The 14,864-nt window shown below is 41.3% G+C and overlaps 1 protein-coding gene across 2 annotated transcripts in view; it reads right to left on the reverse strand.

Annotated features, from left to right (window-relative positions):
- PNPLA8 (patatin like domain 8, phospholipase A2) overlaps positions 1-9,751 on the reverse strand; it is a 46,295-nt gene extending 36,544 nt beyond the window's left edge. The window contains exons 1-3 of one of the 2 annotated variants that reach the window (XM_072760025.1): positions 9,590-9,751; positions 1,822-2,973; positions 1,518-1,667 (exon numbers count right to left, since the gene is read on the reverse strand). In XM_072760025.1, coding sequence (XP_072616126.1) covers positions 1,518-1,667; positions 1,822-2,883 — 1,212 coding nt within the window. In that variant the 5' untranslated portion in view covers positions 2,884-2,973; positions 9,590-9,751. The remainder of the gene's footprint in view (positions 1-1,517; positions 1,668-1,821; positions 2,974-9,589) is intronic. The other variant, XM_072760024.1, reaches the window with a different exon arrangement.
- Between the last annotated feature and the right edge of the window lie 5,113 nt (positions 9,752-14,864).

Raw genomic sequence — 14,864 nt, forward strand, 5'->3', positions numbered from 1 at the left:
TCTAGGAGATTGTAACTGAAGGGAGCACAAAGGCATCTTCTGAAAGTGCTGGTAAACTCTGTTTTCATCTGGGCGCCAGTTAAATAGCCACATTTCGTTTGTGAAAAATTCATTGAACTTGATTCCAATAACTGCATATGTATTATACTTCAAAAAACCACTTTTTAAAAAGTTCTTTAGAGTATGCGTATTTTAGATTTCTGCTTTCAGCATATGCCTGCAATGTTAAATGGACTTAAAAGCATATCTACCTTTGGAAAATTGTCTTGTAGTAAGAAATTAAGTATCCATGAAAGATAATCCCCAACTTAATGAACATGAAACTCTAAAGTTTAGCTTTATAATGTATAAATTATATAATATGAAACTACAGAAAGCTACCTTATTTAAAGACTTAGAGAACTCTTCAGCAAGATGGTTGTCAAAAAATGGAATATATATGAACTAAGTTGACTTAAAATTTTCTTTTTTTTTTTTTTTAAAAGGGAGAAGTAGGCTCCCTGTGGTGAGCCCAATGCGGGACTCCATCCAGGGAACTCATGGGACTCTGGGATCATGCCCGGGAGCCTAAGGCAATCGCTCAACCACTAAGCCACCTAGGCGTCCCTAACTTAAAATTTTCTGAATGGCAAGTTAAAAATAAGCATTAAAAGATCTCTAATCAAATGTTAACATTATCTGTTCATTACATATTTGTAAATTGTTCATTAAATATTACAAATAATCTTACTAACTAGCAGTGCAGAAGAGACTCACCCACATTATTCATACTTCATAGTATTTCTCTGAAAAGTCTGTTTAAATGGGTTTAAATTACCTTCAGTATTTTATGTTTGAAAAATCTGAGGCCAAGAAAAGCTATTTTATTAATATAATTACCAATCTAATTATCCCTCAGATCATTAAAATGTGACTCGCATGGGGGCCCCTGGGTGGTTCAGTGGTTGGGCGACTGCCCTTGGCTCAGGGCGTGATCTCGCAATCCCGGGTTGAGTCCCACATCGGGCTCCCTACATGGAGCCTGCTTCTCCCTCTGCCTCTGCCTCTCTCTGTGTCTCTCATGAATGAATAAATAAAATGTTTAATAAATAAATAAATAAAATGGGACTTGCAAATACAAAAAGATCATAAAATAAAAATTAGCAATGGTTTTACTTATAAATTACATCTCTTGTCTTAAAGGAGTAGTTACATAGTATAAACAAATTCAAGAAAAATTTGGCAACTATCAGCCAATTCAATGAGCCCACAGAGATTTATCTTTTATTCTAAAATGTTTAATCTCTAAGTATAGATAGTAGCACCAAAAGCATAAATTTATCATCATAGAATATGAGTATTTAGGATAATATATATCACAGAATGTGTCAATTACTGAATCTATAAACATCATGTGTATGATAAAAACCACAAAAATGTTTAAATTAAAAAAACAAAAGGTATTGCCTTCTCCATTTTAGAAAGTATATTGGTATTTTTATTCCAAGACGAAACCAGATTAAATAAATTAGAATTACCTTGACAGCCACTCCTTTTCCTTCAGGAAATTCTAGAAGATGAAAAGTCAGTTCTTCAACCCTGTTAATGCAGAGCTTTGGGTCAGTTGTTCTTCTCAATGCTTGAACTAATGCCCGGGTTCTATTATCAATACTCACTCTTGCAATAATCTACAAAGACATATTAAAACATACATGATTAGAATACAAAACTGCTCTAGTAATACCAACAAATGATTAAAGTTTCTTAGGTTCCCATACGGAAATGAAGCTTATGCATTTGACAAAAATGTAAAACTTTAAGCCATAGTGATGAAAAACTTGCCTTTTCTCGCTGAAGAGATAACCGCTTTTTCTCCTCCACATTCTTGTCTTTGCTGACAGATTGCTCAGCTTTAATAACCTCTTCCTGTTCTTCTGGCTGACTCTTTGAATCATACTTTAATTTGGGGACAAGTCCACCAATATAACCACCTACTAAAGCCTGGACACCTTCAGTAGGACGAGAAAGAAAGTTAGCAATACTTTGTTTAGTAGAAACTGGAAGAGCCTCTGGTGTCCCACTGGTACTTGCAGGCTTGTCCACAGAATATACAGAAGATTCTGAATCTAGCTTATCAATCAGGATGCCAGGATCTGGAGAGCTTGCTTTCTCTTCTTCAACCTTTTTATCTTCAAGTTCTGATTTTTCCTGGAAATGTTTATTTTCCTTGTTTTTAGACATTCTTGCTTCACGTTTGAAGTATGAGTTAATATGATTTGATAAAAAATAGAATGACTCTCCAAATCTTGTGGTTATACTACTTGTGTAACGAAAAAGGCTTTGTTTACCTATATCTTCATCTTTACCTAGAATATAACTTTGCTTCTCTGAAAAAGAATTATTTTCCACTGATTTGTCACTGTATTTTTTCAGAGATTTGATGGCTTGTTTAATACTCTTTTGTTTTAACCAGCCACTATCTGATACTTTTCTTAATATTCGAGAACTTGGCTTAAATTGAGCTAAACGTGAGATCATTTCATTCTGCGTACCAAAAACAGCCTTTGAAACAGAGTTCAAAGTACTTTTAATACGGGACATACGAATGCTCACTTTTGTAAGTCCCTTGGGAGTAGAAGTGCTAAGTTTCAAAATTCCAATATGTAAACCATGGTTGCTTGGAGAGTGACAGTGATTGCTGCAAGAATGGGCTTCACTTTTAGTCAATTTACATCTTGTTTTGCTTCCATGAAAACCTCTTTGTAGACTGAGGTGGCTTATCCTCCAGTAATGTTTAGGTGAGCACAAGAAATGCAGCTGCTTGCTTCTCTGCTTCCCACAAAGACTTCTTGCATTACTAAGGAGGTAAATATAATATATATCTATAGTCAAATTAATAGACATAACTTAAAAATCATTTATTTTCTATATGTTATGATTTTCACTTCATTCCTGAATGCTTCATTTAAGAAATGCCATAATTCATGGTCTTACCTGAAACGGCAAAAAAAAAAAATAATTAGGATTTAAAGTAAAATTGAAGCTGGGTATAAGATAAAATACATTTCTACTTGAACTAAACTCAGCATCTTGTCTCAAAAGGAGACAGAATAATGTGTTTCCATTAGGGATAATGCATTTGGCTTTTAAGCTCACAGAAAACCATTCATTTTTTAGTACAGAATTCAGTGAATAATTAGTAGGATGTTTTATGAGAACTAATTTACAGAAGCTACCCAACAGATAAATTTTCATACAACACATAATTGAATATATAATTTAGATACTAAGCTATTTTTCATCCTTATTGTTAAAGTCTGGACAGTTTATGTGACGCTGGACTTTGAGTTTTCTGAAAGAGTCAAGTTTCAAACTACCTTGTTCACTGTAAACCATTTATAGAATATTTTGTCTATGGCCGACTTGGCGCTAGATGCTGACACCACAAACAGGAGATGAAGGAACTTTCAGTCTTGAGCTACAGATAGCCATGTAAAAAAACGTTTCACTACCTAGTTGTGTTTATTAAATCAAAGAAGTCTGACTATGCACTAAGAAGCTATGTGCCACATATACCAGACAAGGGGTCATAATCACAATATAAAAAGAATGCAAATAAGAAAAAAAAAAAATTGGGATCCCTGGGTGACTCAGCGGTTTAGTGCCTGCCTTCGGCCCAGGATGCATGATCCTGGGGTCCCGGGATCAAGTCCCGTGTTGGGTGGGCCCCCCTGCGTGCAGCCTACTTCTCCCTCTGCCTGTGTCTCTGCCTCTCTCTGTCTCTTTCTCTGTGTGTGTCTCTCATGAATAAATAAATAAAATCTTAAAAAAAAAAAAAACGTAAAGATTAATCTAAAAGAAAAATAGGCAAAGGACAAAAACAGGCCAGTCACATTAGAATAAATACAAACAGTAAAATTATAAAAACATCCTTCACCAAAAAGAAAAATACCAATTAAAAGATATTTTGTTCTTTCAATAGGTAAAAATATAAATGACTGATAATATCCAGTATTGATAATGGGCTGGAGAAATGGGACACACAGAGTTATTTGACAGTATCTAATGAAATCTTAAATACTAATATATATATATATATATTTTAAAGATTTTATTTATTCATGAGAGACAGAGAGACAGAGAGAGAGGCAGAGACATAGGCAGAGAGAGAAGCAGGCTCCATGCAGGAAGCCCGATGTGGGACTTCATCTGGGGACTCCGGGATCATGTCCTGAGCCAAAGGCAGATGCTCAACCACTGAGCCATCCAGGGGTCCCTCTATCATCTATTTTTTGATCAGTAATTTCACTAAAACTCTATTAAGGACCCTAGAGAAATACTTGTATAAGAGGGCAAAAGTATATATACACATTCCCTAATGCACTGCTTGAAATAAATAATAAAACAATGAAAAACAATTTTAAAAGTCTTCTAGCAAGGGATGGCTCAATAAATTATTATTATTATTAATAACCCAACAGAATGAGTTACCATATAACATTATGTAGCAGTTAAAGGAAACCAGATGATCTACATATCCTTCATGTACACTACAGAGAAAAAGACTTCCTGCACTATACCATGTGGAGATACAAAGAGGTAAATAATATGTTAGGTAATGAAAAAAAGCAAACCAATACGTGCAATTTAAATGTGCATGCGTGCACCCACACAGATTCTGAAAGGATAAGCAGTAGTCTTTTTCATTCTCATGAACCCAGGAGTGGAATCAAAAGAGAACAAGGATAGAGGCTTTTCCATTTTCCTTTTGTACTAGTCTATATTTTTTTACAATGAGCAGGTATTACTTTTGTAATTAGAAAAAAGCAGAAGAAAAGAGAAGAAAAAGCAGTTTAGAACACTTTAACAGATGGTGCCATGTAAATGGTCAAAGTAGATATCCAGGTAAGTCCCTCCCACCCCCCAAAAACGACTAAAAACTGGACAAAGTTAAAAAGGAATACATCAAGTGGAAAGTTGGGAAAAGGAGAGAATTTTAGGTAATGTGAAAAAGTTAAAAAGACAAAAAAGCATATAGGAAAGCATACGCCATATGAGCAAAAATGGCAAGAAGAAAAAAAAAATGGCAAGAAGTTTCACCTAGAGAGAGTAATGAGAATAATGACGGAAAGGTAGAAGACGGTATGGCAAAAACGATTTTGGACCAGATTATGAAGGCTCTTACAAATCTTGCCAAGGATATTAAAGATCAAACTGTCCGTAAAGTATTTAAGTAAAGGAATGACACGAGGAAGAGGATTCTAGCAGATCTCTGACAGAATGGAACAGACAAGGCTGAGAAAGATAGAAACCCAGAACCTACCCTGACTGTTCAGATTACAGTCTGAACGAAAATCTTTCCAATCACATGTCAACGTCTTATTTCAAAATACCCAATTTTACAGAGGCAGACAGGAAAGAAACCTACCTCTCTGCTTTCCTGGCTCTTCTGAATTCCTCAGGACTTACAATCAAAGAATAAGCTGAATTAACATAAAAGTCTCACAATCAACAACACAGAAATACTTGACAAAATACAATTATAAAGTACCTGTGAGTCAAAAGCCATGCTCAAAACCAATAATGGACTCCTACAACTCAACAAAAAAATCAAATAACCCAATTAAAAAAATGCCCAAAGAACCGGAATAGGTATTTCTCCAAAGAGGATATACAAATGGCCAGCAAGCATATGAAAAGATACTCAGCATCACTGATTCGTGGGAGAAATGCAAATCAAAATCAAATGAGAGATCACTTCAGACTCATTAGCATGGCTATGATTACAAACAAACAGAAAAGAACAGGAGTTGGCAGAAATGTGGAGAAGTTAGAACCCTTGAGCACTGTTGGTGGGGCTATAAAATGGAGCAGCTGCTAAGGAAAATAGTACTGTGATTCCTCAAAATATTAAAAATAGAAGTACCAGATGATCCAGCAACCCTACTTCTGGGTATACATCCAAAGGAACTGAAAGCAGCGTCTCAAAGAGGTACTTGCACATCTGTGTTCATAGCAGCATAGAACAGCAGAGGTGGGAACAGCTCCAATGTCCATGGAGAGATAAAGAGATAAAATTTGGTATTTACATACAATAGAATATTATTCAGCCTTTATAAGGATGGCAATCCTGTCACATGTTACAACAGGGATGAACTGTAAGGACATTATTTTAAGTAAAATAAGCCAGTCACAAAAGGACAACTACTGTATGATTCCACTAACACCAAGTATCTAGAGGATTCAAAGTCGCAGCTATAGAAAGCAGAGTGGGGGTTACTAGAGATGGGGGGAATGGGGTAAAAGGACAGAGTTTCAGTTCGCCAGATGAAAAAGTACCGGAGACTGGTTCTACAACACTGAGAGTGTCTCAAATGCCACTAAACCACAAACTTAAACAGGGTTAAAATGGTAAATTTCAAAATACATGTTTTTATTACAATGAAACAAATCCCAACAGTGGTAAATCCATAGTTGAGAAATCGCAAGTTTGGATTTTCTTCAGTCACAATGCAGTGAAGGGTGCAAAGACCCTAAGCAAATGAAAACTAGTCAGGGCTGGTGAACCCCAAGGGGCCTCAGCAGAACCAACTGAAAGTACCACGAAAGGGGGTGCCTAAGTAGCTCAGTCCATTGAGCTTCTGACTCTTGGTTTCAGCTCAGGTGGTGATCTCAGGGGTCCTGGGACTGAGCCCCTCCCCTGCTCCAAACTGAGCTGGGAGTCGGCTTGAGGTTCTCCATCCCCCTCTCTCTACCCCTCCCTCGCTCTCATGCACTCTCTCTCAAATAAATCTTTAAACAAAACTACCACAGAAGAACATTTCCAAAACTCAGGGCAAATGGGCTATTTTACTTGACATGATCAAGAGAAGAATGGAGTTGACATTTTACTAGAGACCTGAACTGAGTAAAGCAAATTATTAAAATCTGGGGAAAAAAGCATTCAAGGCAAAGGAAAAAGCATCCAAGGCTTTGGAGACACCAGTGAGCTCTGTCTCCTCAAGACTAATAAGGACAACCAGGTTTGGTTGACAGTAAGTAAAAAACAGGGGAAATGGTGGAAAAATGGGTCCAGAGTCAAGCAGAAGACAGCTATACAAGCCTAGATTATAAGGGGTCTGCATTGTATCTTTCCAATGACATAACTCACATGACCAATTACGAATATACCTAACACCAAGGCACTGAAATACAGTAGATAAAGAAAAAAAAGGAACAATTACAAGAAGACTAGACAATTTCATGATGTTTTAATACACCTCTCTTAGAAATTACAATTATCAAGCAAAAATTAATAAACAGAGAGAACTGTCAGTAAAATCAACAGGCTTAATTTAACTGCTCCCAAATCACAACACTAGTAAATGCAGATAAAAGTTTTGAGAGTAAATTCAGCTGGAACAAAAGTTAGACTGAAAAAAGTAAGAGAAGAATGTCAGGTGGGAGGTGCCATCACCTACTGGGAAAAGAGCTGGGAAGACTCGAGTACCTATTTACAGGGTAGTATAAATACAGTGGGAAGAATAAATACAATCAAGGCTTAGATCAACCTCTAGGGAATGCAACTGTGCTTTAACTGGAGGAAATAAAGGAATCGCTGGCTGGAGGCTCAGCTAAGGACAGAATGAATCTACAGGGGACTTCCCTTGATTACTGCAAAAACGCAGGCATAAACGGACAAGGGTTTGAATTAAGGTAATGGTACTGTACTGGAGAAAGGGTTACTTCGAGCCACACTTTCAAAGTGGGGAAACAATAAAAAACAGGAGTTGGTAACAGGAAAGAATGAGATAAGGAGATGTCAAGACAACAGGGAGAATAAATAATAAAATCTCTTGGATGAAGTAACATGGGACATTCAAGTGGAGATGTACTGAAGGACCACAGCCTGTGGTTTTTGTCTGGAGTTACCAGCAAAGCGGCAGCTAAAAACCTAAGACTGGATTTACAAACAAAACAAAACAAAACAAAACAAAACAAAACAAAACAAAAACCAAACCCCTGGGGCAGCCCGGGTGGCTCAGTGGTTTAGCGCTGCCTTCAGTCCAGGGCCTGATCCTGAAGACCCATGTTGAATCACACCTCAAGCTCCCTGCATGGAGCCTGCTTCTGCCCCTGCCTGTGCCTCTGCCTGTCTCTGCCTCTGTGTGTGTGTGTGTGTGTCTCTCTCTCATGAATAAATAAAATCTTAAAAAAAAAAAAAACCTTTATAGTAATAATTCTTGAAATTAGGGGATATCACAGCTCCTCTTCCTTGAAAAATGGTTATTTGCATATATACACGGTATTTTCCATCAACTTTCAGAATATTTATGAGCCTAATAAAATATTCTTTGGATTAGAAATTTTAAAACTGGTTTCTTTAGAAAGAAGAACAAGGATAGAACCTTGACTGATGTCCAGGATTAGGAAGAGGAAGTCTTCCCAGGAAACAAGAAAAAAAAAAAAAAAAGGCACAGGTAAAAAGGTAAAAATCAAGGTAATGGAAACCAACACAACAGCAAGTTCTAAGAAGAAGTAGATAACGAACAAAATAAAATCTGTAACAAGGGAAAGAAAGATGAGAACCAAGACACGGAGTGGCAGGAAGGTGTCCGGGGCTGAGCTCTAAGTGACCTTTTCACAAATACGTGTTCCACGAGTGAGGCAATATGTACCCTTCAGCACAAGGCCTGTGTCATTACCGAGCAAAAGAACAGCTCGGTACAGGCTGTACTTTCATCGACTCTGCAAGGGATGCAAATAAATACAGAAACCAGTCAACTGAGCTTTTCCCTCAACTTCACTATAAACATGTGCTCCGAGATTTTATTTATCTACTTAAAGATTGTATTTATTTATTCATGAGAGACACAGAGAGGCAGAGACACAGGCAGAGGGAGCAGCAGGCTCCGCGCAGGGAGCCCGACGCGGGACTCGATCCCGGGACCCGGGTCACGACCTGGGGCGAAGGCAGGTGCTAAACCGCTAGGCCACCCGGGCATCCCAAATTAATGCATTTTTTTAAAAAAATATTTACTCATGAGAGACACACACCGGGGGGAGGGGGGGTAGAGAGAGAGAGAGAGAGAGACCCAGGCAGAGGGCGCGGCACGCTCCGCGCAGGGAGCCCGACGCGGGGCTGGTCCCGGACCCGGGGTCACGCCCTGGGCCGAAGCCGGGCGCCCCGCCGCTGCGCCCCCGGGGGAGCCCCTCTCCCGGGATCTTCATACAGAGCTAAAAAGCAAGATCCACGTTGAGAAAAAGTTCGATCCGCAGGCACCACGACAGCAGTGCAACGTTCTCTAACAGGCACGAGTCAGCCGCGCGTCTCCTCGACATAACCGCACGGCCCGGGAGCGCACCCGGAGGCCGGAGGCCCGAGGCCAGGCGGGCTCCCTTCGCGGCTCGGGCCAACCGGCTCCCGAGCCCGGCGACCGCGAGATGCCCACGGTGCCGCCGCGTGAGCGCGCCCCGGGACCGCAGGACGCGCCTACCCCGGCCCCGCGGCGGCCGCACACGCTCGGGGCGACGAGGCCGGGCCTCCTCCGAGCCGCGCGCCCCCGACCGCCGGGACGAGGCCGGACGGGCCCCGGGACCTCGCGGCCCCCCGCCCCCCGCCGCCACTCACCGGGATGAGGCCGCGGCTACTGCGGCGGCAGCGGCGACGCGCCCCCCCGCGACCCCGATGTCCGGCCCGGCCCGGCCGCATCAGCTGAGCCGCCGACACAAACAGGAGAGCGGCGGCCGCGGCGCCACCCCCTCCGCTCGGGCCCGCCCCGGCGGAAGTGACGCACGCGCGGGCCGCGCCTACCCGCCCCGCCCCGGGGCTGGGCCTCCCTGTCAGTCACCGCCTCCTGGCCGAGACGTGCGCCACAGAGCATGCGCGTGCGAGGGCCGGAGACGCGCGTGCGCGTGCGCGTGCGCGCTGAGTGCGCGGGGCAGGGGGCGGGGCTGCACCGCCGGGTCCCCGGGGCGGGGGCTGTGAGCGTGCCGTCCGGTCGGCCGCGCTGCGGACTGCGTTACACCGCGGGGGGGCGGGGAGCGCCACGGTGCGGGGCTCCGACCCCCCTGCTGTCGCCATCCCCGGGCCGCGCCACACCGACGGGGAGCGCTTACGGTATCCGCATGCATCATCCTGGGGAGGTCAGCCCGTGACACCGCCTCAGCCCCACGAAGGGCCCACGCTGCACACCTGACATTCTCCGAATTCTGACATTGAGTGCGTCTGAGACGAGCAACCTACAGCCTTAGGGCAGACGCCTACATCCGTGAGCCAAGAATTCCTTTTACATGTTTCAGTGGTTAAAATAAATAAATAAAACAAGCAAAAACATGGAATTCAAATTTCAGCGTCCATAAATTTTTTTTCATGAATTTTTTTAAAAGTGTTTTACAACACAGCCATGTCCCTTTATGTCAAGCAGCTTTCCATGCTACAGCAATGCATGTGGGTAGTTAGAACAGCTTCCTTGATTCTATCCCTTTTTTTTTTTTTTAATACTTTTTTGTTTTGTTTTGTTTTATGAGCGACAAGGAAAGAGAGTCAGAGACTAGAGGGAGAAGCAGGATTTCCCACAGGGAGCCTGATGTGGTCTGGATCCCAGAACCCTGGGATCAGGACCTGAGCTGAAGGCAGATGCTCAACCACTGGGCTAACCCAGGTGCCCTCCTTGGTTCCTTTGAACTGACCTTGTAATTAAATTGAAGTTAGGAAACATAGAAAAGTAGCCTGTACTAGATTGCAACCTCACAATGTTATCAAGACCTCTACTGTTTTCCCCTAAAAGCTCACCATGTAAGATTATTGTAAAATCATTAAGGAAGGAATTGCATGAGCTGTCATAGAGGGTATTAGACTGATATTTATATATATATATTTATTTATATATGTATATGTACCTGTATTTATGTAAATATGCTTATATAAAAATTTTTTAATTCTTAATTATGGAATGGAAACCGTCTTGTTATCTTGTTAGGCTCTTGGGGCACAGATGGCTGGATTGGGTACATCACAATGCCTGAAGCACATAATCCAGACTTGTTACTTAGTTATACAAGATGTATGGGATGATGGGGCAACAGGGCGAGCTGAGGACAAAGCTCAAGGTCATATCCCACCAACAATCCCCACCCAGAGTGGGATATGTGTGACATTCCTCAGAAAGTTTCCAATTGTCTTAATGTTAATGCCTTGCTAGAGGGACAAGCAGTCTTTAACTTGACAATGGCGAGGCCTCCAGTATCTTGTAGGTCCTCCTTAGCATATGAACATCCTTTTGAAATCTCCCTTTCTCTTACTTCCGCCAACTCCTGGGTATATAATCAGCTTTGCCTCACTCTTCCTGCCCATGGGTCTTGTCCCTGTGCTTTAATGAAACCACCATTTTGCACCAAAGACGTCTCAAGAATTCAGGACACCTGGGTGGTTCAGTGGTTGGGCGCCTGCCTTTGGCTCAAGGCATGATCCCGGGATCCGGGATCGAGTCCCGCATCGGGCTCTCTGCATGGAGCCTGCTTCTCCCTCTGCCTGTGTCTCTGCCTCTCTCTCTCAGTCTGTGTCTCTCATAAATAAATAACTCTTAAAAAAAAAAATCTTTCTTGGTCGTCAGCTCCAGACCTCACCTATATTCCAAAACTTCATCATGCAACAAATTAAATTTTAGAGGTATTTGGAAGTAACTTTAGTTCTGGAGCAATGCTTCTCCTCGTTGTTAAAACAAATTATTCTTACACTTGTTAAAACTGTAAGGAAGACCTTATTGAGGGCTATTGCTCTAGGTGTCAAGACTCTTACAGTAGAGGAGAGAGATTGGGATCATCTACGAGTACAACAAAGATAGCTGGAGGTACGGCCGATGAGCAGAGTGAGATGCGTCAGTAGAGAGAAAACTACTAAGAAGGGTGGGGGGGGCACTGGGTGGCTCAGTGGTTGAGGATCTACCTTTGGCTCAGATCATGATCCTGGGGTCCTAGGATCAAGTCCCGCATCAGGCTCCCTGCGGGGAGCCTGCTTCTCCCTCTGTCTATGTCTCTGCCCCTCTCTCTGTGTCTCTCATGAGTAAATAAATAAAATCTTAAAAAAAAGAAAAATTACTAAGAGGAGACAGACATCAAAGGTAGGAGCGATTCTTGCTAAGCCCATTTCACAGAATTCCTGCTGAAGACAGGCCAGTAAGGTCATATGTCAAAGGTGAGGAATGAGGAATTTAATCAGATGTCAAGGGTGATCAGACATAAAGGGTGGGAGATTCTCTCCAAACTGACTTGATAGGATTCTTAGTAAAACTGGACTGGGCAGGCCAAAGACAGGGCCCTGAGAGGGAGACTCACAAATACCAAAAGTTTAGCCAAACAGAAAGTCTTTGTCACCATCTATTCTCTCCTTGTTTTTCTTTATTCCTTAATTCAGTGACACTTCATCAAATACCTAGATTTTCCTCCTGTGTGAGAAATTTTCAAATAATTCTCAAGTCTTCCTTCTTTGGCCTTCCATATCTACCCCCATATCTTTAACTAGAGTCATGACGTCTGATGACTTCTGCTGCCCAAATCTCTCTAATCTTTCCACAGCTCTGCATTGTCATTTCCACTGCACTAATTTAGGCTTTCATCTTTGAGACACAATCTTACCTAAACTGGTTTTCCAGGTTGTAACTGACCTCCATCCCAGAGTTACTCTCTTCTGTGCAACCAAAGTAATCTTTCTAAAGTGCCAGCCAAAACCTGTGTTTTCCCTGATTAAAAAGTTTTTGTCGGCATTTCATCTCCATAGAATAAAACACATAGCATGGTAGGCTCTGACCCTGCCAACCTTCCAGCCTTATTTTCACCACAGGCCCCTTGCTTCTTTACCCTTTTTTCTATTAATTAGTAAGGTCTGGCTCATAATACCTGTCCAAAGAATGTCTAGTCTCTTTATTATTCAGACAAAATGCTGTAGCCAAAATAAATTTAGACTTACTGCTGTGCTATACTTCTCCAAATCACCTCAGTGAGGGATATGCCAGGAAATAATTCTAGAGGAATAGTTACTGTGGTAGACAAAATAATGACCTCTTAAAAAATGCTCATACCTTTCAACCCATGAATATTTTATGTACCCCCAAAATAATATAGTTCCCCCAAATACCTTGTGCCTTTTTGTATTTCAGTGCCTTTGTTTATGTCTCCTTCAAACCCAGAAAAGCCTGCAAAACCTAAACATACTATTACCATAAAATCCAGCAATCCCACTCCTTGGTGTTTATCCAGAGGAATTAAAAATTTATGTCCACACAAAAACCTACACACAGGTTTATAGAGTTTTATCCACAATTGTCAAAACTTAGAAACAGCGAAGATGTCCTTCAGTAGGTGAATGAACAAACTGTGATACACCCAAACAATGGAGTATTAGCGATGAAAAGAAGTGATCTTCAAGCCATGGAAAGATGTAGAAGAATCTTAAATGCTTATTACTAAGTGAAAGAAGCCCATGTGAAAAGGCTATATACTATATGATTACAACCATATGACATTCTGGAAAAGGCAAAACCATGGAGACAATAAAAAAGACCTAAGGATTAGGACTGGAGGGATGGAAGGATGAACAGATAGAGCCCAGACGGTTTTTAGAGCTGTGAACATTCTCCATATGATGCTAAGATGATGACTACATGCTATTATGCATTTGTCCAAACCTGTGGAACGTCCAACACCAACAGTGAACCTTAAACTATGACTTGGGGTTATTATAATGTGTCAGTGTAGGTTCATTGTTTGTAACCTATATGTACCACTCTGGAGGATGTTGATAGTGAGGAAGGCCATGCATATATAGGGCCAGAGGGTATATGGGAAATCTCGGTACCCTCCTCTCAATTTATCTGTGAAGCTAAAACTTCTCTAAAAAAAATTATCTTTAAAAATTTTTGAAGAAAAACCAGAAAAGGCTTATCTTACCACGTCGTAGAGTAAATGATTCCTTCCATTTGTGCTTGCTTCTCCTAGTAGCCTGTCTGCATGCTATTATAATTCACTCTCTTCCACACCTATGAGTTTCCTGCAGACAGGAAGTAGAACAAACATATTTCTACCTGTATCATCTGGATCTACTATAGATACCTAGCATATAGTAGACCCCTTAAAATTCTGTATTTTATCAAACAGGGAGCCTGATGAGGGGCTCGATCCCAAGACCCCAGGGTCATGACTTAAGCCAAAGGCAGATACCTAACCAACTGAGACACCCAGGTGCCCCATCTTGTGTTTTGTTTTTTGTTTTTTAAAGATTTTATTTATTTATTCAGAGACGCACAGAGAGAGAGAGGGAGGCAGAGACATAGGCAGACGGAGAAGCAGGCTGTGGGACTCGATTCCGAGATCATGCCCTGAGCCGAAGGCAGATGCCCAACCACTGAGCCACCCAGGCGTCCCTCATCTTGTGTTTTTAATAGGAGACTAATAATATTTCATAGCCTTCGGGAAAACCTTGTGCTTGGAATAACATGAAATACAGAAATTGTTCAACCTGTTTCTTGTGCTGCAAGATCAAATAGACATCCACATGGCTCCTGTGTTATTACAGCCTGTTTTCATTCCATTTACAAGATTTGCTAATTGCCTATCTTATGTTTTTCCCTTCTGTAAATCCATAGTCAACCCTATTTTCTATTAACTAATAAGGTCTAGCACATAATACCTGTTCAAAGAACCTCTAGTCTCTTTATTGTTCAAACAAACTTAGTGCTGTAGCCAAAATAAATTTAGACATATTACTGTGAGGTATTTCTTGAAATCACCTTGGTGAGGAATATGCCAGGAAATAATTCTAGAAGAATAGTTACTTTGGTAGGCAGAATAATGGCCTCTTAAAAAATGCTCATGCCCCTCAACCTGTGAATATATTATGTTATGTGGCA

This window comes from Vulpes vulpes, chromosome 5 (genome assembly GCF_048418805.1).
Source record: "Vulpes vulpes isolate BD-2025 chromosome 5, VulVul3, whole genome shotgun sequence".
In the NCBI taxonomy this organism is placed as follows: domain Eukaryota; kingdom Metazoa; phylum Chordata; class Mammalia; order Carnivora; family Canidae; genus Vulpes; species Vulpes vulpes.